This window comes from Moschus berezovskii, chromosome 7 (assembly GCF_049115385.1).
Source record: "Moschus berezovskii isolate FMDL1 chromosome 7, NW_MosBer_1.0, whole genome shotgun sequence".
NCBI classification, from domain to species: domain Eukaryota; kingdom Metazoa; phylum Chordata; class Mammalia; order Artiodactyla; family Moschidae; genus Moschus; species Moschus berezovskii.
In genome coordinates, this window is record NC_142466.1 from 92840661 (window position 1) to 92865596 (window position 24936).

A 24936-nucleotide genomic window follows, 5' to 3' on the forward strand; every position below is an offset into this window, starting at 1 on the left:
CAAGACCCAGCACAGCCAAATAAATGAATGAACATTTAACTATATATATATATATAGTTGTCGTTCTACTTCACATATGAGGTCACACAGACTGAGGAGGTTCTGACTTGCCCAGGATTACAACTTAAACACAGCAACAGGATTAGAACCCAGGACTTATTTGTGCTTTTACCTACCTCATAGTTCTACCCTGTGGGTAGGATGCAGGGATTCTGTATGTGACAGGTCCAGAAGCTCTCAGTCACAGGAGCTTTAGCATAGAATCCACTGAACATGTGTCATTCACACCAAACTAGAAAGGATCAACCTGTGCCACTTCTACAACTTGAAGTTCATCTTACCTTTTTTTTTCCCCACTAGTTAGAAAAATCTGTATGTACCACCTCATGTCATTTATCAGTCAGTTAGACATGTTTCAATGCTTAAACAAGGTTGCATGCTTTCCCTCCATAGTAGAGTAATTTTGGCATAGGCCATCAACTTTATAATCCTGCTTTTCATTAATTATTTCTGAGTTTCAGCAGGAAATGTGTTAAATAATACAGAATAAACTTTTTAAGAAATGCTAACAGTAAATTTACTGGAAATCAGAAAAGCCTGTTATTTTAGGTCTACACATCCAGTGAGATCTGCATGTTTTACAGCTGTATACTTTTCATGACTTCACTCAGTTTTTTCAAATGTCTTTGCAAGTATTTCCCCTATATGTTGATTTCTTCTTGTTCTTCTCATTGTCCAGTTTATTTCTACAACTTTGGATGGAAGGATTATGGTGTGGCGTCCCTTACCACCATCTTAGATATGGTGAAGGTGATGACATTTGCCTTACAAGAAGGAAAAGTAGCTATCCATTGTCATGCAGGGCTTGGTCGAACAGGTAAATTCTAGGGGGTGGTTTTATTGCCTTTATGTGTATTTAAACATAAAAGGAAAAATATTTCCTAGTTCATAAAGATAGTTTTCAGATTCCTATCGAAGGTTTGGAGTCAAATGGAACAAGTCAATAAAAGATACTTGAAATATCTTAAATAGATAGTTTCAGTGGCCATATATCTATGAGAGTTTTTTTGAATGATTTAGAGTTAAAACTGCATCATATTGAGAAATAGGTGGGTTTCCATAGCTAGCTGAATGACCTTTCTGATTTTCTTCTTTCAAGGAAAAAAGTCAATACTTGTGTTTTTAATACATAAGTCTCTTTAAAATTTTATCTTCCTTAACCAAAATAATAATGGAAATAGCAAGCATTGTTTCATCCAATAATCTTTTTAAGTTGTTAGCAACACTGTAAGTTTTGAAGGAGGTTAATTTGCTATATCTGGTAAGTGACAGGACCATGATTTAGAGCCACGGCTATAAGGATTTTGTTTGTGGAGTCTTAACCGTGCCTACAATTCTGTATAAAAATCAATGATTTTACTTTAAAATGCAGCAGAATATCAGTGTAATGCTGATACTAGGGCACAAAAAGGATGGAATCTTCATTGGTCATCCAATCCAGCCAGACACCAGAGTTTGACTCTGTTTACAGTGTACCCATGTACTTACCACTGGCCTTCCCACTTACTGGGGAGCATCTTCAGATGGGGACATAGTTCAGCTCCAGATTGTCAGCTCTCATGGTTGAGCCAAGATCTCACTGTTCTAGGGATTTCCATGTGATAGTTCTGCAGATACATCATACTTACCCTAAAGAACTGCCTTATCCTAGTGAGAAAGATATGTTGGACCTTACCTCATACTAGGAAAACAGGCATTTTTCAGAGGTTCTGATTTTCACATGTAATGAGATTTAGAAACTTCGTGAATCACACAGATGTCTTTTGATTTGCCTTTTACTTGATGTTAATTAACTATTGTATTTAATTTATCACCTTTTTATTATTCATTTAAGTTTAGTATTAATGATAGTACATAATTTTTATACTGTTAATGTGGTCTTCCTTAATATTAAGTACTTATAGAAAAGTATCTATGGTCTGAAGGAAAATATATATTAGTTTAGGCATTAGTTTAGTCTTAAAGAAGAAACGTCAAGAGAGAAAATAGGTTGTGAAAATGGATAGTCGCCAAAGATAAAAATACCCAAGTGGGAAAAATGCAGGCCTGGAATGTGCCACCAGTTGATGTCAAAGATGAAAGGAGTGGGAAGTTCCAAGAGAATGCATGGAGTGATTGAGTAGAAATTTCTAAGAACTGTTCAGAGTGGAAAGCAGTACTGGCTTCCTTCCGTGTTGGAGTTGGGCATGATGAGGGTAAATGAACCAGGTCGTCAGTTCATTCAGTCACTGCCCTCCACACCCAACCCTCCTCCCTTACTCCACACCTACTCAGGTTCACTGTGACAGTGCTTGTGCTTGCCCTGGGGTACAGAGGTGACCAAGGGTTCTCAGTCAAGGGGAGGGTTACCATAGAGACAAGTATAGGTGAACCCCTGTACCAAAAGTTTAGAAGTTATCATTGTTCTTAAAATGTTCCTGTATATATATGGTTTCCTAATACATATTCAGATTTTAAAATCATCAGAGTATAAACAAAAATATAAATTTTTCTCATACCAATCTTCGTTTCTTCATTGTTTAGGTGTTTTAATAGCATGTTACTTAGTTTTTGCAACAAGAATGACTGCTGACCAAGCAATTATATTTGTTCGGGCAAAGCGACCTAATTCCATACAAACTCGAGGACAGCTACTCTGTGTAAGGGAATTTACTCAGTTTCTGATTCCTCTTCGCAATATATTCTCTTGCTGTGACCCCAAGGCACATGCTGTCACCTTGGCACAGTATCTCATTCGTCAGCGGCATCTGCTTCACGGATATGAGGCACGACTTCTGAAACACATACCAAAGATTATCCACCTCGTTTGCAAATTGCTGCTGGACTTAGCTGAGAACAGGCCAGTGGTGACAAAAGTGGCAGACATACCTGGCCTCTCAGCTGAAATTGAAAAGACTGTTTCTGAGATGATCACAAGGCAGCTGGATAAGGAGTTACTGAGACATGACAGTGGTGCATCGGACTCTTTCACCCCCAATGCAGTGGTGATGGATTTTGAGAATCAGGATGTGGTTCTTTCCAGTGAGCAAGAGTTGGACCCTCTTTGGAAGAGGCGGAATGTCGAGTGTCTTCAGCCCCTGGCTTATCTGAAAAGGCAGCTCAGCTACAGTGACTCAGATTTAAAAAGGGCCGAGTCGCTTCTGGAGCAAGGGAGGACTCCGTGTACAGTGCCTGCCCAGGCCTTGCTTTGCCATAATCCCAGGCAGCAGAAGCACATAAGCCACTGTTACTCCCCACAGTCTCCACAGCTAGATTTAAATAAGGAAACGCTAGTCCACAATACATTTTCTTTCTGGAATCACACTAAATTTGGAGTCCCAGAGGGACTCAAAGATGATGGGTCATCAATTTTCGTTAGGACGAGCATTCCAAAGGAAGTACAGCGAAGTAGAACCTTCTCTTCAGGAATTTCAGGTTCATACAACCCTGGGGAACCAGTCGCACCAAACTTTGCAAATATTCCTAAGGAACGAAACTGTCCTCAACAGAAAGTGTACCACTGTGAGTGTGAAAGTCATGGTGGTTGTGGCCCAAGCTCTGTTGCAGAGGATGGTGAGACTTGCCGCCGCCCTGTGGACTGTGGGTCCAGTCCCAAAGCACAGTTCTTGGGGAGTGAAACTCAGAATAGCAAATACCTGTCTGAAGTTGCTGCACATATGGCTTTACAGTCTGAGTTGAGTGTTGAAGCAAGGAGAATACTGGCAGCCAAAGCCCTGGCAAATTTAAATGAGATTGCAGAAAAGGAGGAAGTGAAAAAGAAGGTAGAAATGTGGCAGGTATTTGTATTTCATTTAATTATGAGTAGGAAATATTTTTGTCAGAGCAAAAGTAATACACTTTCCCAAGTTCATTTGTTTTCAGGAATTTGAAGACATGTTGGTATAATACATAACTTTTGAATGTCAAGTTACTCAACTGTAATACCAAATTGCTGTCATTGAAACAACAGACACAGGTCTCTAGTATAGGTTCATTTCAGTGTCTGTGAAAGAAAGCACTTAGTGCTTAGCACTCATCAGGATGCTTGACTGAACATGGCAATGATAGTGATTAATGGCAGTAGTTTCCTTCTTCCTTGTTGGGCCTGTGGGACTGATGGCCAGATAGACAACTGTAGGAACTGACCTGAAGCATCTGTAACCTGAGCCCTAGCAGGGAACCACACTTTGAGAACCCTGAGCTGAGAGATAAAATAAAGACAGTTCTTTCCCAAAGCTCATTAACCCAAGTATCAAGTAAGGACAGGAAAAGTGATGAATGCTGACTGTTCAGCAATCCCTCCCCCGCCCACCCAAACAAGGCAGGTGTTGGATTCCAGAATGCAAATGGGAGTGGCCACAGAGCCCCTTTGTCCACTAGTTTTATCTGAGATTGAGTCCCTGAGTTCTATTTCTTGGCTTCTACTTAAATTAGAATGTGACATTTTAAACTTTAACATCGTTTTGTGTTGTACTTTCACGAGGGAGCAGTCTTAAATCATGCTCTCTGCCTAGAACAAGCAGCTAATCGATTAGAGAGAAGACAGGCCTTATAAATCTAGTTATGGTAAACTGCCAAAATGTGGGGCTGACCTGGGGAGGCCTGGCTCAGTGATATTTTGGCTTGTTAACCCGTAATGTACGATGAATTATTTGTAGCTGCTTTTCTATCTCCTACCACTAATCAAGAAAGGTGTGTACACTTTCCAGGAGGTCAGGCCTTCCAGATGCAGAGGCAAGAAGAGGAGGCACGGAGCCTGCCTTCACTTGCAACTGTTTGACAGGAGGAGAGCACGTCCATGCGCCATTTTTTCATCAGAATTATAGTGTTTTGCTTAATCAATAGTTAAACGTATTGCCGTCTTCCAACATGAAATATTTTCTTTATTTCGTACTCCCAGCTGAATAAGCATTCCACTCAGTGGGCGGGTCTCCTCCGAATAACTGAGCCACAGTAGCTAGCGGCAGGACCTCTGGTTTCAGGCTCAACAGCTCACCACTCCATCGTGGGTCTGCCCCACATGACTGAACTGTTTGAACACATAATATATACAAAAGCATTTTCTAGATGTAGATACAGCTCTATCCTTTGGATAGGTTTGCCTTTTTCCTTTCTGGATTTTACTGTGGGTCTTTCAGTAATAAAATCAGTTGAATTCTGTGCACCCCCTAAGGCCCTTTCACATTGTTTCATGTGATTTTCACAGTCATCCTGTGAGACTGATGATACTATTTACAAATTCTTTGTTAATCTTTCAGTACTTATGAACAAAGTATCACAGGTGGGAAAACTCACAGAGGTCAAGTGATGTGTTTGAGGTCACATGGTCTGAATGTAGCAGAGCCAGGATACAGTTCATGTGTTTAATACTTTACATCATCCCTGATGTTTCTCCTCGCCCCATTGGAAATTTCCAGAAAACAGCAATGATGTAATGGTCATTTTACTAAGAGGGTCTTTGAGTCATGTCTTTTCTGAATAACATAAAATTGAATAAAAGCTACTCTGCTTTGTACATGATCTATAAGATATGAAGGACTATGCATAACTAAAAGTTTGGGCTTATTTATGAGAAAATAAAGAGAAACCAGTGCTGGAGGACCCTGATAGCATGAGAAAAACATGACAGACTGGAGTAGAGCAGATCTGGGTTGGGAATGTGCTCTGTTAGTTTGGGCTCCTGGGCAAGTTACTTCTTCTTTCATGAGCCTCCCAGTACATTCATCAGTAAAGGGGACCTCCATGCTGGGTTGCTATAAGAAGCAGAGGAAAGTCTTGTGTCATCATTCCTGTCATACCACAAGTATTCTGTGAATATTAGGTTGGGTGAATGAATGAATGGTGGTAATTATTCTGCTTATTACTATTGCAGACATGTATTTTATTTATTAAAACATAAATCTGAACCCTCTCAGAATTAAAAGTAGTTACCTTACTTTCCCCCCTACTCTCTGTGAGGTAAAGTTTTAAAATCTCCTTAAATTATCTCCAGGCATTTAGAGTATTGACAAAACTTCCTAGTTGTTTTACCCTATCAAATTCAGAATGCAGGACTTGTTAACTTTTACATGGGATTCTAAAAAGGAATTTGAAAGAAATAGGTTATATATACCACACTTATTAACTTTTTGGCACTTTTATACTTTTTCATTTACCATTCAACTTCCTTGCAGTAAATATTTGTTTTGTTCTAAGGAGCCTGAAAAGAAAGGTTCCTTCTTGAATTGTTTCTGTGGTTTCTGAATGAAATGGAGAACTCGGGTTAACTAAGCCTTCTCAGTATCAGGAGCTTTAACAGCCCTCTCAGTTTAGTCAACCCACCAGTTGGGTGGGGATGAACTTCACAAAGGGAAACTGAGGCTTAGAGAAATGCAATGTCTTAGCCCAGGGCACTGAGTGAAAGTGGGACCACTGGGAGGGTTCCAGTCCCCACCGCAGAGCCTGATACTTGACTCTCCTGGAGAGCCTAAGGCTCATCAATGTCAGACCATGCCTCCTGCCCTCCTCTCCCTCACTTTCTCTCTGTCTCCTGTCCTGTCCGCTCTCCTTCCTCTTTCTCTTTCTTTCTCCTTTCCTTTTTAGAAAGAACTAAATTCCCGAGACGGAGCTTGGGAAAGAATATGTGGCGAAAAGGATCCTTTCATCCTGTGCAGCTTGATGTGGTCTTGGGTGGAGCAGCTAAAGGAGCCTGTGATAACCAAAGAGGACATGGACATGTTGGTTGACAGATGTGCAGATGCCTCGGAAGCACTGTTCTTATTAGAAAAGGTAAAATAGCTGTTGAACAGTTGATGAAGTTAACTGAGGCCCTCAGTACAAATTTTACACACTAAAAATAACCATTTAAAAAGAAAAGAGGACTCACACAGAATTCCATATTGAGGTCTAATTTAAAATTTTCCAAGGTAAGGGAAGAAATGCATCCCCAATATAAACATTCAGAAGATACAAAAATAAAATGGGAAGATACCCATAATTCAGTTCAGTTCAGTCGCTCAGTCGTGTCTGACTCTTTGCAACCCCATGAATCGCAGCACGCCAGGCCTCCCTGTCCATCACCAACTCCCAGAGTCCACCCAAACCCCTGTCCATTGAGTCGGTGATGCCATCCAACCATCTCATCCTCTGTCGTCCCCTTCTCCTGCCTTCAGTCTTTCCCAACATCAAATGAGTCAGGAAAGCTACTTTAAACATTTTCAAAGTTTTTCTTTCAGTCTTATCAATACGTATGTTAACTTGGTAAAAATTATTTCACGTAAAATGTTATACTTCATTTTTGCTCAAAATTATAACATAGATGTTTTTCCATGTGTTTTTCATAAATGTAAACTTAAATGGGTAGATAATGCTCTAACATGAGATATGTTATAACCACTTTCTCATTTTCAGGTATTTGTTTCTGCTTATTTACTGTGAGCATATAATGTGACTAACTGAAGTGGGTTGGAATAAACATTCATTTGTATTTCTTTAACAAGGGTATGTGTCACATATACATTTATGTGTATAATTTGTGTATGTATAAAATATAGAAGGAAAAATAAGGAACTGATAATGATGGTTGCCTTTAGAGACTAGTAATAGGAGACAGTGGATCTAGAAAGCAAGAGAGACTTTTCATTGTAGATTCTTTTATACAATTTAATATTTTTAACCATGTAGAGATATTAAATTTTCATCTATAAATAGGATTTGTTTTGTTTTAGGGAACAATGTTACCTCATAATCAGCCTTGAGTAATCTGCCATGCTGTAGTATAAACATTTCATTGCTTCCAAATCTTCTGCTACTAACTACTGCTTAATGTAGACCCACAGAGATACACGCAGGCATTTGTGCACAGCTGTGTGATGCCCATGAGCATTTGAATGTCAGAGATGAATCTGGAGCAGGGGTAAGGAAGGCAGTTAACTTTCACTGATTGGGTGGCAGTGGGCCCGGCCCTTGCTAGGTCGTAATTTCTGTTTTCACCTTTGTTCATCTCCATTGCTCAGAGAGCTAGAAGCCCCACTTTTCAGAAGAGGGAATGTGAAGCATTCTGCCCACAGCATACAGCATGTGTCAGAGCAGGATACAAATTCTGGCACCGAAGTCCTGTACTTTTCTGTCTCATTGTGCTATTTCCATATTATTCACTCCAGTCCTCACATGCAGGGCGTTTACATTGTTTAGAGTTTTGATACAGATCACTGTAATGATAATTTGTGATTGCATGTTTTTCTGCATTTCAGATTATGTCCTTGGAGTAGATTTTCAGAAGTAAAATTAGTGACTCAGTGGACAGGGTGTGTTGGATGCAAATTGCTCCAGTGATAGGGCTTCTGCTTTGCTTCTCCAAAGGAAACAACCCTTAGGAGTTAAGCTGGGGACGCATTCGTCGGGGACCTTTCCACTTATGCTTTAGCATGTTCCTGGAGGGCTGTGGTGGTCTGTCTTCTTCTCTCCTTCCCCATTCAATATTGTCTGCAACTGGCAGGACATGATGAAGGCACTGAGTGCTGAGTACTCAGCTGTCTAGTACACATATTGCTGGGAGGTGCCGGTATCTACTAGGTGTACTAAAGTGACTGTGTCTAGAAACAGCAGGAATGAATCACTTCAGTACACTGCATGGAAGGTGTTTGATTAAAAATTGCACTTATCTTTAGATGCAACTATATTTTGTATAATAAATAACCAGCTTTGATATTATCTCTTGGAGAAGGAAATGGCAACCCACTCCAGTGTTCTTGCCTGGAGAATCCCAGGGACGGGGGAGCCTGGTGGGCTTCCATCTATGGGGTCGCACAGAGTCGGACACGACTGAAGTGACTTTGCAGTAGCAGGCTGAAAGCTGTTCAGTTAACATATAACAGTAAACATTGGTAGAACCCTTGGTAGATAGTTTATTATTTGAGGTAGTGAATACTTGATTACAAACCAGTTCTTGGCTCAGCAGTTGTTTTGAGTTTATTTCTTGAGGCATTTTTCAGACAACTTGTTTGATTTTGATTTCTGCAAAACAGGGCCAGCAGCAAACTATTCTTTGCGTGTTGCATTGCATAGTGAGCCTGCAGACGATTCCTGCAGATGTGGAGGAAGCTGTTCTTGCCCGTGCCATTAAAGCTTTCACTAAGGTGGGTTGCACTCTTCCTTCCCACTTCAGACCACAGTCAGCATAATCTTAGCAAATTAGAATCCAGAGGTCATCAGCCTTCTCTAAAATAAAACTTTTGGCCATGTTTCCGTTTAGTGGAAATATGTTTGACATTTCACGAAAGTTACAGACTTTTGGCTAAAAAATACGTTTCCTAACAGTGACATAAGAAAAGGCTGAACCATGGGTTTTTTGAAGGAAAACTTTGAAACAAAGAACTTTTATGTAGAGAGAAACAATTGAGTGTTGAGGAAATATTTTTAAATCATGTGCCTGGTAGAATTCTAACCCCAGTAGAGAATCTTTTCTTCTTGAGCCAGTTCTCCTTTGGGCCTAAACAAGAAACCACCTATTCAGAATTTAACATCCAGCTTTGGCAGTTCAGTACTGTGTCTGGTTGGCAAATCCTAAGCAGAGTTTTCTTTCCATGCACATCCTTTTGTCCTGCAGCAGTCTTTCCTGACTGAAGAAAGATGCCAGATTTCATGCCAAGAGAAAAGGTTCCCCTCAGCTAATTTGTTTTGTGTCTCTTGTATGTGATACCAAAATTAAACAGAGAACCCTGTTTTCTGATGACAGCATCTTTGGCAAACATTTATATTAAGAGCAGTTGTTATTTTTACTCATTCACCAATCTCTTTCCCCATCCACTCTTTCCAAAGTGATGTCCTTCTTACAGATTTCTTTGTTCCTCATCAGGAGCTTTTTTCTTCGTCTGGAGCTTCACAGCAGTAACCACTTTGCATCCTCTCAGTCAGTCTCTTTGTGACTATTTCCAGAGTTAGCACATCAAAACAAAATTATGTGATCTTTTACAACTGTGTTTATGTTTTCGTAGATCCAGAGATTACCTGCTCTGTGGGGAGGGTTGTGGTTTGGTGTGTAACAGTATGCAGTTCAGGCCATTACTAATATTATTAGGTTTTGCAGATAGGATAGACCAAACAATGATTAAGATAAAGTTAAATTTCTGAATTTAATTAAAAATAAGTCCTTAATACTGGTCTCCCTGAAAGCAGTAGGAATTCTTTACAACATCTGTTGACCTTTCAGAGAGATACTAATGAAAAGTTAAATATACTGGTTGTTCCAAATCTATCTATAAAAATGTTAGAAGACTGTTCTTGGGTCTCTCCCCTTGTGTACAGTCTTAGGAATAGAGGCCCTGATAGCTTTTATTCCAGACTAGCTCATCAAGGAAATCTGTGTAGCATCTGCTTCCAGTGTTATAGGTCAGATCCCTTCAGGCCACAGCTTAGCAGCCTTGGCACAGCTCCCTCATCAGACATGGGGGAGTTCCTCAGAGGTGAGGCAGACTCCTTGCTTGTGTGGCCTCCACGTTTGCCCCTCTGCATCATCCCCAGGGGGCTTGGAAGGCAAAGGAACCCATGTGATTATGGAGCGTGTACTGCCTTCAGTCATAAAGTTGTTTGACCCAACACTATCATGTCTTCTGCCAGTGTCCACACGTTGTGTGAGACCCTTCCCAGCCCCGCTGGAGGGAACAGCCTTCTTGTCTCCCTCCAGAAGGGAAGGGATCACTGGTCAAGGAGTCCTGATCTTTTCCTAAGGAGTTGCACATTTGGCAGTGGGAGTAGGGTGGAGGTGTGGTGATTGCTCTGGTTCTCCATCCTAATGTCATTGCGACCCTGCAATACAGTGAACTTGGATAAACAATCCAAATATGTGTATGTGGTGCCTTCCCACCAATGGGAAAGGAAATTAACTTTTACAGAGAGTTTTTCACATGTGTCATGCCTGTGTTAGATCTTCATATTTTGTACTCAGAAATCCTAAGGAGATGGATGTTGTGATCTCTATTTTACAGAAAGGTTAGATATGACCTGGGGCTACAGTTGCTTATGGAGAGAGCTAGGCTTCCTATTCAGGTCACCTCAGTGCAACACTTAAGCTGGTGTGCACTGTTTTAATAAGGAGACTTTTCCCTTAGGCTCGCCATGATTAGTCTCTGGATTCAAAACCCCCATCACACTCATTGTTGGCTTGCTTGAAGAGTACAGTACCTATCCAGGCACTAGATTTAATTGTTTTAGTTTTCATTCGTAAGTTTAGTATTGACATAATTGGCAGTTCTAACATACTACTTTAATTTAAACTAAGATGTGAACTGAATTGTGTGTCCTTTTTAATTATACATAATTTTGTTTGTAAGTCTTTGTTTTTCTTCAGCCCCTTTCTTTTCTCCCAGAATAAAGACTGGTTACAGTATCCTGAGTTCTTATTATAATATACTGAATATAAATTCTCTTTATCACTAGGTTAATTTTGATTCTGAAAATGGACCAATAGTCTACAACACCCTGAAGAAAATATTTAAGCACACACTGGAAGAAAAAAGAAAAATGACAAAAGATAGCCCTGAGCCTGGCATTTAGTGACGCTGACTTTCCCTTCATGACTATTTCAGACTTGAAGATCTGGGTGGCATTTCTGCTCATAGCTGAACAAATTGAAGTGTGAAACTGCTTCGTTTCATAGCACTTTATTTCAGATGCTCTCGGTTTGTGCTCAGAAATGCTTGTTCCTGTTTGGAGCAATTATTTATTTTAAAATATCGTTCAGTTACATTTTTATGTTAAAAAATTGCCATAAAGTTGGTGCCACTTCTTTTATTTATGTATTTATTTAACTGAATTAGTATTGTTGTATTAATATTTTAAGAATGTGGTGTTTACATGCGTGTTCTTTTTTGACATTTTGGAAAAAGTTGTAGCTCTTCTTTCCAAAACAATTATTTTATTGATGGAGCTCTTTTTATTGATGGAATTATCTGTTTATCAAATAGATAATTTTAATAGTAAAACTTTACTGTGTATGCCCTGATACATGACCTTAAGGAAGTCACCAAGTGTCTTAAACTGTATGATATTTGTAATAAGAAGGCTATTGTTACAACATTTTAAAGAATTTTTTTACGTTTGTTTGAATTTTTTGTTTTTGCTTTTTATAAATGTGGCAGAGAGCCTCAAGTGTATTATTTTTGTGAGTGTTTTAGTTTTATGTTAAAGGATTGACAGTACAGAGTTTGGGACTTTCTGTTGTAGGAAATAGGCTTGTTCTTTGTTAGGCTTCCTGACAACCTCACTGACCTCTGCTGTCACAGGCAGAAGGAACAGTTCTTAACACATCAAGCCTTATTCCCACTTGCCTGGGCTGTTGCTGAGCTGAGCAGCATTTTTACAGGGAAAGTAGGATCGGTGACAAACAGTGTAGGAATCTGCAGGACTCCAGCAGAACTGTCTTACAGGGGCGGGCGACATAGCCACAGCCACTCCCCAGAGGCAGTTCTATTCATGCTGATGTTGTGATAGCATGAGCACCAGCCCCACACATCCTGAATCTACTGTTTCATAGACCCAGTTGCCTCAGGGCTTTATCTTTGGTTGCTTTCCTGTGAGAATTTAGATGTTTAAATTGAATTTGATTTATTGTAGGTTGCATTCACCCTAATGGTTTTAGATAAGGGGAAGTAATTGCCTAAATTATTTAGTTCCTTATAAACCAAACTATCAGTAATCAAAGCCATTAAATAATATTTAAGTGAATATGTGGAGCACCAGAGGCCAAGCCTCTCCTTTTTTCCCAATAAAAGTGATATTAAACCAGTTTCAAACTAAAGCTACTACTTAATCTTAAAGACAGAATTTCAGAGAGAGTAACTAATTTACAAGAAATTAAATTTCTCCAACTTGTACATTTCTGAACCAACTCTAGCACATCAAAAATGTCTGTCATTATTGGTCTTACTAACTCTAGTGGCAAATGCCATACTGTTTGAATTTTTAGGAAATCAAATCCAGTGAATTTTAGTGAACTGGTTTGTCCATTCCTGAAATTTCTTATTTTCAAGTGCCTGATCTGAGAAAGGCAGGGAGAAAACAATTACATTTATCCAAAGGTACATTATAAAGATATGTATTTTATACCTAAAAAGATATTTATCCTCATCTTTGTCAGTCTCAAATGGACAGGTGCCACCATGGCTCATTTGACAAGTGGCTCTTGGCCTGTGCATCTGAAATGATCGTTTCGGATTAGAGGATAGATCCTGCACAGCCATGCTGTGACCACAGAAGTGCATGTCTGAAATCTTAAGTGCACCAGTCTGAGAGAGAGAAATGGTATGATTAATCAAGCTGTATACAGATTTTGTATTTATTTGAATAAAAGTGGGGGAAAAAAGCATATGATCTTTGTCTTGTCCTTCTTTAGCTTAGTGCTCTTGAGATCCTGATGATGAAGATTTGGCTTTGTGATTAAGATTTCCTAATGAGCAGTCTGAGTTGCAGACTGAGTAGTCAGCTGGCCAGGCTCTAGTCATCCCTTGGTTCAGAATGACCAAGGGATGGAGACAGGCAGATAGGAGGATTCTAAGAGGAATATGGGAGGAAAATCTCAAGGTCAACAGGATTCCTGCCTTCCTGTATTTGAATTGGTGAAGAGTTCTCTGTAGCCCAGAGGATAGAAGTCTACCTACTAGAAGTTCACTTCAGTTCAGTCGCTCAGTCGTGTCCGACTCTCCGCGACCCCATGAATCACAGCACGCCAGGCCTCCCTGTCCATCACCAACTCCCGGAGTACACTCAAACTCATGTCCACAGAGTCGGTGATGCCATCCAGCCATCTCATTCTCGGTCGTCCCCTTCTCCTCCCGCCCCCAACCTTTCCCAGCATCAGAGTCTTTTCCAGTGAGTCAGCTCGTCGCATGAGGTGGCCAAAGTATTGCAGTTTCAGCTTTAGCATCAGTCCCTCTAATGAACACCCAGGATTGATCTCCTTTAGAATGGACTGGTTGGATCTCCTTGCAGTATAAGGGACTCTCAAGAGTCTTCTCCAACACCACAGTTCAAAAGCATCGATTCTTCGGCGATCAGCTTTCTTCACAGTCCAGCTCTCACATCCATACATGACCACGGGAAAAACCATTGCCTTGACTAGAAGGACCTTGGTTGGCAAAGTAATGTCTCTGCTTTTTAATATACTATCAAGGTTGGTCATAACTTTCCTTCCAAGGAGCAAGCGTCTTACCTACAAAAATTCAGCTCAGCAGAGTAGAAAGGGCCAAAACTGCACACATTCAGAACTTAACTACCATGGCTGAGCACATGCATTGTCTTGATTACTTCTCTTACCAGACCAGGAATGAAGTACTTTTCATACTTGGCTGATGAAAGATTTCCCCTCTGACTGACTTTGAAGTATGTTCTCCCTCTTGAGGCCCTTTCAGCACTAGACTCCATGATGGCATTACAGAACGCTGTATTATCTGTAGCTTCAGTGGAAATATCCTTCAATTTTTGTCCTCTGAAAAAGACTGAGCTCACTGTATTGCTATTATATATATGTGTGTGATACACACATGCAAACATATATATATATATAGAAAGTGCATGATTTCTTGCCACTTCTGTTTTTTTCCTGTTTCAGAGAACTTGCTGATGCTCTTTGAGATGAAGAGCTGCTGTTTTAAAGTTGCTTCATCTGTTTGCCTAACTCAGAAACACTATGCTGATCTACTTTCTCATAGCTTCAACCAGCTTTCCAGTTCTATCTGAGAAAGAGTATGTGCTTTCATCATCTGGATTCCATGAAAATAAACATATATCATACTTCAATAGAGAGGAAGTCTCAATATTTTTCTCTTAAATGGAGGACACTTGCTTATATGCTTGGGTGCTATTTCTGGCTGTTCTCTAGAGGTCTGAAAAAGTTTCCAGAGATAGTATATTGTAGATAGAGTGTGTGCCCCAAGTTCTTGATATCTGAAGACCCCCAAATAATTTGAGGATAATTTGAGGAATTCTTTAAAAGTGACAGCTTACTCATAGGATCTTTGTTGTTCAAAATTATTAAGCATTGATACATTTTCAGTAAATTAAGAACCACATTTCCTTTGGTGCTTTTTATGAATGTGACTCAAGAGTAACACCTTACCCAAGGAGCCCTTTTCAGTGTTGAAGTGAAAGTTGCTCAGTCGTGTCCAACTCTTTGCAACCCCATGGACTATACAGTCCATGGAATTCTCCAGGCCAGAATACTGGAGGGGGTAGCCTATCCCTTCTCTAGGGGATCTTCCCAACCCAGGAATTGAACCGGGGTCTTCTGCATTGCAGGCGGATTCTTTACCATCTGAGCTATCAGGGAAGCCCTAATATCTGTGCTTCCCTTGTGGCTCAGCTGGTAAAGAATCCGCCTGCAATGTGGGAGACCTGGGTCGATCCCTGCGTTGGGAAGATCCCCTGGAGAAGGGAAAGGCTACCCACTCCAGTATTCTGGCCTACATGGGGTCAGAAAGTCAGACACAACTGAGTAACTTTCACTTTTCAGTGTTAGGTGGTTGAAAATTATTTACAGATAAAATGGCAGGAGAAAGAGTCAACAAATCCTGTTACACAGCAGCGGATTATTTTTTAGTTATGCTTTTAAGCATGAGCTGATCTCTGATTTGCCCAGCGCTGGCTGACAATAAAACTGATTTACAAGTAATCACAATGGAGCCATTCAACAGTAGAGCTGTAGTGAACCTTCATTCTAAGTCATCAATTAAAATAGCTAGTAACTAAAAATAATGTCCCAATAAGATTTTAATATCATAAAATCTTTTGCCCTGAAAAATAAAAGTTTCATACATCCACTGCAATTTACATCACAATAGAAGGCTATTATGCCCTTGCCTCCTGGCTTTCTTGATTAAAATTAAAAGATGTTTTACTCTTCAGATTGCCTCTTTGGGAGAAAAATTATATTTTTAGAATACATTCCTACTTACCTAACCATTTGATTACAGTTTGCAAATATTACTTGGTTTTGATTTAGTGAATTGCTTTTTCATTTTTTTCTTCTCTTTAAAACAGACTACTCAGACATTGAATTATTTGGAACCATATTGAATGGCCATTTCTGCAGGTCAAAAATTATCAAATATGGGCCATTGTATACAGTTCAACCGAATACTAAATTTAATTTTCCTGGGGCCAGTAGGTGACATTTTCTAAATTATTTTAGCAAAGTTTAAATGATCAGTTACTTTCTAAGAATATCCTTTATGCTCAGAGTTCCAAAACAAATGAAAGAGATTAAAACTATTCTTTCCGCAATTGATTTGTGCTCCTCTGAGCTTCCACTCTGCTGATGCTGGGGACACCCAGGAATCATTCAGTCATTCATCCCTCCATCAGGAGCCAAGTCTAGTGCATGTCTGTATGTCACTTGTTCATGCCATCTCCTTCCATCAGCACCCAAAATGAGTTCTGCATTGTCTGCCACTTAGCTACCCACTTCAGTCCACACCTTCATTCTTTCCATACAATGGTGGAAGAATAATTCTCAATACTTAATTATTGTTAATTCTGAATGTCCTTCAAAATTCAGCTCTGATCCCTTCAAACTATGGATTAACTAACACTTTGTTAAATGTAATTAAATTCAACTACCTGATGACCACAGAGATAGGCAGGTGTCATGAGCTGAATTAAGTCCTAAAATTCTTATGTTGAAATCCTAACCTCTAGTACCTCAGAATGTGACGGTGTTTAGGCCTTTTAAGAGGTGATAAAGTTTAAAAACAAAGTCCATATGTGTGTCTCACATGACTTAAATGTAAGATGCTGGATTTGTTGGTATTTCTTTTCATCCATGAAACTGCTACTCCTGGTGTAACACTGGTGCATAGAGAGGACTCAACAAATGTGGGTAAAAGGGAAGAGGGTAGAGGAAAGGAAGGTAGAGCCCTGGTGTCAGTGTGTATAGAAAAAAATACCTCGGTCAGTTATATTTAAAAATTGGGTTATTTGCAAAGCAGAGATAGAGATAAAGATGTAGAGAACAAATGTTTGGACACCAAGAGGGGAAGGTGGGATGAATTGGGAGATTGGAATTAACTTAATGTGCACTATTGACTCTATGTATGAAATAGATAACTAATGAAAACCTACTGTGTAGCTCGGGAAACTATGCAGTGCTCTGTGGTGACCTAAAAGGAAAGAAAAACCAGAAAAGAGGGGATATATGTATATATATAGCTTCACTTTGCTATACAGTAGAAACTTAACATTGTAAAGAAACTATACTCCAGTAAATATTAATTTGGAGCCTATTATACAGAGTGAAGTAAGCCAGAAAGAAAAACACCAATACAGCATACTAACGCATATATATGGAATTTAGAAAGATGCAAATGATAACCCTGTATACGAGACAGCAAAAGAGACACAGATGTATAGATCAGTATTTGGGACTCTGTGGGAGAGGGTGAGGGTAGGATGATTTGGGAGAATGGCATTGAAACACGTATGTTGTCATATGTGAAATGAATCACTAGTTCAGGGTCAATGCATATTATAGGATGCTCGGGGCTGGCATGCGGGGATGACCCAGAGGGAGGATAAAGGGAAGAGGGAGGGGGGAGGGGGGTTCAGGAGGGGGAACTTATGTAAACCCGGGGCGAATTCATGTCAATGTATGGCAAAACCAACCAATATAATGTAAAATAATTTGCCTCCAATAAAAAATTAATTAATTACCAAAAAAAATAAAATAAAATGAAATAATTATAGTGTTAGTTCTTCCCCATCTTTATCAGAAACTTAGGTATTACTTCTCTCCAGGAAAAAATTTCGACTAGCCTGAATTTAAAGAAGTAAGAATAAACGTTTTGAACAGCTTAAAAAAAAATTAATAAAGAAATAAAAACAAGGAAGTGGAATGTATAGGGGCATAATGGAAGTAATGGTTCCCCACTTCATTCAATGGGCTTTCCTGGTAGCTCAGTTGGTAAAGAATCCACCTGCAATGCAGGAGACTCCAGTTCAATCCCTGGATCAGGAAGGTCTGCTGGAAAAGGGATAGGCTACACACTCCAGTATTCTTGGGCTTGTGGCTCAGCTGGTAAAGAATCCGCCTGCATTGCAGGAGACCTGGGTTTGATCCCTGGGTTGGGAAGATCCGCTGTAGGAGGGATAGGCTACCCACTCCAGTATTCTGGCCTGGAGAATAAAACATCCCATGCCAGTAGACTATACCAAATTACATATATCTAGAGTAAGCACCAGGAAAACTGTAGTGATATTCTCACTATAATCAAGATGGAATTTTTTTATGTTCAAATAACTACAACAGGAAAGAGAAGAATGAGGAATACAGAAAACAAACAAACACAAATAATCAAATGGCTGACAAATTCTAACAATTACCTAAATCCAGATGGTCTGAATGCACCAAAGACAAATTGACTTAGTAGATAAAAATGATTAATAAATCCTACCTTCCAGAAAGATTAAAATACAATTTACAGATAGGTTATATCATACATTATTTATAAAAAACAGAATGGTTTATTAGATAAAGTAGACTTTAGAGCAAAGAAAATTACAGAAATATTTGTTTCTGTTGTTTAGTTGCTAAATTGTGTCTGACTCTTTTGCAACCCCATGGGCCATAGCCTGCCAGGCTCCTCTGTCTATGGGGTTTTCCAAGCAAGAATACTGAAGTGGGTTGCCATTTTCTTCCCCACAGAAACATTACACAGTGATAAAAGGATCCGCCCACCAGGGATACATAATTCTGAGTGAGTCCACTCCAACCTCTACCAGGTTTCCAAATACCTGAAGCAAAACCTGGTAGAGCTGAAAGGAGAAATAGACAAAGCCACAGTTAGGCTTATAACTTCACCATCCCACTCTCAGCAACCGAGAGACTGTGCAACAGAAAGCAAAGCAGTAGAGTCACTGAAACAGGCACACGCATACAACAGTGGCTTCCACATACACAAATGCACACAACAAACACGGGCTCCTATGCAGCAGTTCTGACTGGTTTATCTCAGTATACTAACGCATATGGAATTTAGAAAGATGGTAACGATAACTCTGAATACGAGACAGCAAAAGAGACACAGATGTATAGAACAGCCTTTTGGACTCTGTGGGAGAGGGCGAGGGTGGGATGATTTGGGAGAATGGGATTGAAACATGTATATTATCATATGTGAAATGAATTGCCAGTCCAGGTTCGATGCATGATACACGATGCTCGGGGCTGGTGCACTGGGATGACCCAGAGGGATGATAGGGGGAGGGAGATGGGAGGGGGGTTCAAGATGGGGACACGTGTACACCTGGGGTGGATTCATGTCAATGTATGGCAAAACCAATACAATATTGTAAAGTAATTAGCCTCCAATTAAAATTAAAAAACAAGGTCTGAAAAAAAAGCAGATGAATTCAAGAATTAGAAATAAAGAGGAAAATTTTGAGAAACTGAATATTAAACTAGATTAAACTATTAAACTAGACTAAATCTAGATTAAACTACATGTGCTATGCTGCTTCAGTTGTATACAAATCTTTGTGACGCTCTGCATTGTAGCCCACTAGGCTTCTCTCCATGGGATTCTCCTGGAATGGGTTGCCATGCTCTCCTCCAGCAGATCTTCCTGACCCAGGGATTGAACCTGTGTCCCTTATGTCTCCTGCGTTGGCAGGTGGGTTCTTTACCACTAGTGCCACCTGGGAAGCAAAAAAGCAAATAAGTCCAAGAGAAACAAAGGAGGGAAAGAGGAAAACAAATTTACAAGGTAAAGTTTAAGAAGATTTGAGAAAAGTGATAGATGCAGAGGACAAAGAAGATTCAACATAAGTATAAGAGGTATATCTGAAAAAGAAAGCTGAAATAATGGGAAAAAATAAATAATAGTTAAAAAAACTATGCTATCAAAAAAATTGCTCAATGAAAAAGCAATGTACTTACAAGTGTATACTAAAAATTTACCCCATTTACAGGGGGAAATCAACCCAGATTGGTCAACGGTGACACATACTCTAGTAAAATCATTGGTTTTCAAAGGAAAAAGAAAAGTCTCTTTGGACAGTCAGACAAAAGACCAAGTTATTTAAGCTTCAAGTTCAAGATGGCAGAGTAGAAGGACATGCATTCTTCTCCTTCTGCAAGAGCACCAAAATTGCAACTAGCTGTTGAACAACCATTGACAGGAGGATGCTGGAACCCACCACAAAAGTATACCCCATGTCCAAAGACAAAGAAGAAGCCACAGTGAAACACTAGGAGGAGCACAACCACAATAAAATCAAATCCTATACCTGCCAGGTTCAGTTCAGTCGCTCAGTCATGTCCGACTCTTAGCGACCCCATGAATCACAACACGCCAGGCCTCCCTGTCCATCACCAACTCCCGGAGTTCACTCAAACTCATGTCCACAGAGTCGGTGATGCCATGCAGCCATCTCATTCTCTATTGTCCCCGTCTCCTCCCGCCCCCAATCCCTCCCATCATCAGAGTCTTTTCCAGTGAGTCAACTTGTCGCATGAGGTGGCCAAAGCATTGGAGTTTCAGTTTTAGCATCAGTCCTTCCAATGAACACCCAGGATTGATCTCCTCTAGAATGGACTGGTTGGATCTCCATGCAGTCCAAGGGACTCTCAAGAGTCTTCTCCAGCACCACAGTTCAGGTTGGTGACCCACAAACTGGAGAACGATAATACAAAAGGAGTTTTCCCACTGTTGTGAAGGTTCTGAACCCCATGTCAAGCTTCCCAGCCTGGGGATCCAACAAAGAGACTGGGAATTCCCAGGGAATCTGACCTTGAAGGCCAGCGGGATTTGATTATAGGACTTCCACAGGACTGAGGGAAACAGAATCTCCAGTCTTGGAGAGTACAAACAAAATCTTACATGTCCCAAGACCAAGACAAAGGAGCAGTGACCCCACAGGAGACTCAACCAAAACTACCTGCTAGTGTTGGAGGTGTGGATCAACAGGGGCTTACCACAGGGAAGGGGACACTGCCAGCAGTAGTCCTGGAAGGTCCCCAATGTCACACACCCTCTTGGAGGTCAACATTAACCCTACCGTAGAGCCCTAGACCCCGGGGATAGGTTGCCTCAGGCCAAACAACTAACAGTGAGGGAGTACAACCCCACCCATCATCAGATAATTGGATTAAAGTTTTACTGAGCAAGGCCCTGCCCACCAAAGCAAGACCCAGTTTATCCCACTGCCAGGCCCTCCCATCAAGAAGCTTACACAAGCCCCTTAGCCTCCTCCATCAGAGGGCAAACAGAAGAAGCAAGAAGAACCACAATCCCACAGCTGGAATAAAAACTACGTTTAGTCAGTCAGTTCAGTCACTCAGTCATGTCCGACTCTGTGACCCCATGGACTGTAGCACGCCAGGCCTCCCTGTCCATCACGAACTTCAGGAGTTTACTCAAACTCATGTCCATTGAGTCGGTGATGCCATCCAGTCATCTCATACTCTGTCGTCCCCTTCTCCTCTCGCCTTCAAACTTTTCCAGCATCAGGGTCTTTTCAAATGAGTCAACTCTTCGCATCAGGTGGCCAAAGTATTGGAGTTTCAGCTTCAACATTAATCCTTCCAATGAACATTCAGGACTGATTTCCTTTAGGATGGACTGGTTAGATCTCCTTGCAGTCCAAGGGACTCTCAAGACTCTTCTCCAACACCAAGTTCAAAAACATCAATTCTTCGGAGCTCAGCTTTGTTTATAGGCCAACTCTCACATCCATGCATAACCACTGGAAAAACCATAGCCTTGACTAGACGAAACTTTGTTGGCAAAGTAATGTCTCTGCTTTTCAATATGCTGTCTAGGTTGATCATAACTTTTCTTCCAAGGAGCAAGCATCTTTTAATTTCATGGCTGCAGTGACTCGGGAGTCCAAAAAGATAAAGTCTCTCACTCTTTCCACTGTTTTTTCATCTATTTGCCATGAAGTGATGGGACTGGGTGCCATGATCTTAGTTTTCTGAATGTTGAGCTTTAAACCACCTTTTTCACTCTCCTCTTTCACTTTCATCAAGAGGCTCTTTAGTTCTTCTTCACTTTCTGCCATAGGGTGGTGGCATCTGCATATCTGAGGTTATTGATATTTCTCCTGGCAATCTTGATTCCAGCTTGTGCTTCCTCCAGTCCAGCATTTTTCATGATGTACTCTGTATATAAGTTAAAGAAACAGGGTGACAATATACAGCCTTGCTGCTGCTGCTAAGTCACTTTAGTCGTGTCCGACTCTGTGCGACCCCATAGATGGAAGCCCACCAGGCTCCCCCATCCCTGGGATTCTCCAGGCAAGAACACTGGAGTGGGTTGCCATTTCCTTCTCCAGTGCATGAAAGTGAAAAATGAAAGTGAAGGCGCTTAGTCGTGTCCGACTCTTCACAACCCCATGGACTACAGCCTACCAGGCTCTTCCGTCCATGGGATTTTCCAGGCAAGAGTACTGGAGTGGAGTGCCATTGCCTTCTCCGATACAGCCTTGACAGACTCCTTTTCCTATTTGGAACCAGTCTGTTGTTCCATGTCCAGTTCTAACTGTTGCTTCCTGATCTGCATACAGATTTCTCAGGAGGTCAGGTGGTCTGGCATTCTTATCTCTTTCAGAATTTTCCACAATTTATTGTGATCCACACAGTCACAATTTATTGTGATCCACACAGTTTATTGTGATCCACACAGTCAAAGGCAATGGCATAGTCAATAAAGCAGAAATATGTTTTTCTGGAACTCTCTTCTTTTTCAATGATCCAACAGATGTTGGCAATATGATCTCTGATTCCTCTGCCTTTTCTAAATCCAGCTTGAACAACTGGGTTCACAGTTCACGTATTGTTGAAGCCTGGCTTGGAGAATTTTGAGCATGACTTTACTAGTGTGTGAGATGAGTGCAATTGTGTGGTAGTTTGAGCATTCTTTGGCATTGCTTTTCTTTGGGACTGGAATGAAAACTGACCTTTTCCAGTCCTGTGGCCACTGCTGAGTTTTCCAAATTTGCTGGCATATTGAGTGCAGCACTTTCATAGCATCACCTTTTAGGATTTGAAATAGCTTAACTGGAATTCCATCACCTCCATTAGCTTTGTTCGTAGTGATGCTTTCTAAGGCCCACTTGACTTCACATTGCAGGATGTCTGGCTCTAGGTGAGTGATCACACCATCGTGATTATCCGGGTCATGAGGATCTTTTTTGTACAGTTTTTCTGTGTATTCTTGCCACCTCTTCTTAATATCCTCTGCTTCTGTTCAGTTCAGTTCAGTCGCTCAGTCATGTCCGACTCTGCGACTCGATGAATCACAGCACGCCAGGCCTCCCTGTCCATCACCAACTCCCGGAGTTCACCCAAACTCATGTCCATCAGGTCGGTGATGCCATCCAACCATCTCATTCTCTGTTGTCCCCGTCTCCTCCTGCCCCCAATCCCTCCCAGCATCAGAGTCTTTTCCAGTGAGTCAACTCATCGCATGAGGTGGCCAAAGTATTGGAGTTTCAGCTTTAGCATCAGTCCTTCCAATGAACACCCAGGGTTGATCTCCTTTAGAATGGACTGGTTGGATCTCCTTGCAGTCCAAGGGACTCTCAAGAGTCTTCTCCAGCACCACAGTTCAAAAGCATCAATTCTTTGGCTGTCAGCTTTCTTCACAGTCCAACTCTCACATCCATACATGACCACTGGAAAAACCATAGCCTTGACTAGATGGACCTTGGTTGGCAAAGTAATGTCTCTGTTTTTTAATATGCTATCTAGGTTGGTCATAACTTTCCTTCCAAGAGTAAGCATCTTTTAATTTTTGTCTGCAATCAACATCTGCAGTGATTTTTTTATTGAGTCCATCTTTGCATGAAATGTTCCCTTGGTATCTCTAATTTTCTTGAAGAGATCTCTAGTCTTTCCCATTCTATTGTTTTCCTCTGTTTCTTTGCATTGATCACTGAGGAAGGCTTTCTTATCTCTCCTTGCTATCTGCACATATATTTCTTTTTTCCTCTAGAACGTCAGATATGTTTCTAATGAGCTGGACTATATGATGATCTTTTACTTTATCTAGTTTGTTTCACTTTTTCTATTTCATATTTAGTGCTCCCATTTCATGTAGTTTATGTTTTCAGTTTCTCCATCTCTTTTCTTGATGTTCTTTCTCAAACCTTTATCATGTGTAGTAGAAAAGCTCTTGTACACATGTATATAAATAGTATATATATCTTAGGAAATGTATGAATTTTTGCCTAATTAAAATTTTATGACATTTTGACTCCACTTGTTTGACTTAGTATGAATAAAATGCTATATTTCTAGTTAAAAATAATAGATATGCAACAAGCAACAAAGATTTACTGTATATCACAGGGAACCATAGCCAATATTTTATAGTAACCTATAATGGAAAATAATCTGAAAAATAATATGTATGTATATGTATAACTGAATCACCTTGCTTTGCACCTGAAACATTGTAAATCAACTATATTTCAATAAAATATATATATTATGAAATGAAAAAAATTTTTAAAAGACCAAGCCATTTAAAAATGAAGTAAAATTAGATTGACTTCTGACTTTTCAAAAGCAACACCATGCCAGAAGCTAATGATACTCACATAAGTGTCTTGCTAAGATGTCAATATTATCTAAGCTATTTACAGATTTGATACAATTTCAACAGCCTTTTTTTAAAGAGATGCAGAGAATGATTTTATTTCCAAATGATGCAACTTTCGTATATAAAGGCGACACATATGTATCAACATAAAATAACTCAGAGAATATTATTCACATGAGTCCTTCCCGAGGAGTCATCTAAGACTCAGGGTCATTCTAAATCTAGCCCAGTGCTTGTTTGTGTACAATGCATGAGCCATAGAAAAAGTATAAAATACCCATGAGCCCAAATTTATATAAATAAGTGAGCAATAAATAACTGGGAA

At 40.2% G+C, this 24936-nt stretch overlaps 1 protein-coding gene across 6 annotated transcripts in view; it reads left to right on the forward strand.

Moving 5' to 3' along the window:
* PTPDC1 (protein tyrosine phosphatase domain containing 1) overlaps positions 1–13457 on the forward strand; it is a 69241-nt gene extending 55784 nt beyond the window's left edge. For 2 of the 6 annotated variants that reach the window (XM_055427499.2, XM_088838154.1), the window contains 5 exons: positions 740–877; positions 2584–3836; positions 6622–6807; positions 9045–9155; positions 11455–13452. In XM_055427499.2, the coding sequence (XP_055283474.2) occupies positions 740–877; positions 2584–3836; positions 6622–6807; positions 9045–9155; positions 11455–11571 (1805 nt within the window). In that variant the 3' untranslated portion in view covers positions 11572–13452. Of the gene's footprint in view, positions 1–739; positions 878–2583; positions 3837–6621; positions 6808–7428; positions 9156–11454 lie in introns of all 6 variants that reach the window. The other 4 variants (XR_016037880.1, XM_055427500.2, XM_055427504.2 and 1 more) reach the window with 4 other exon arrangements.
* Positions 13458–24936: the final 11479 nt, after the last annotated feature.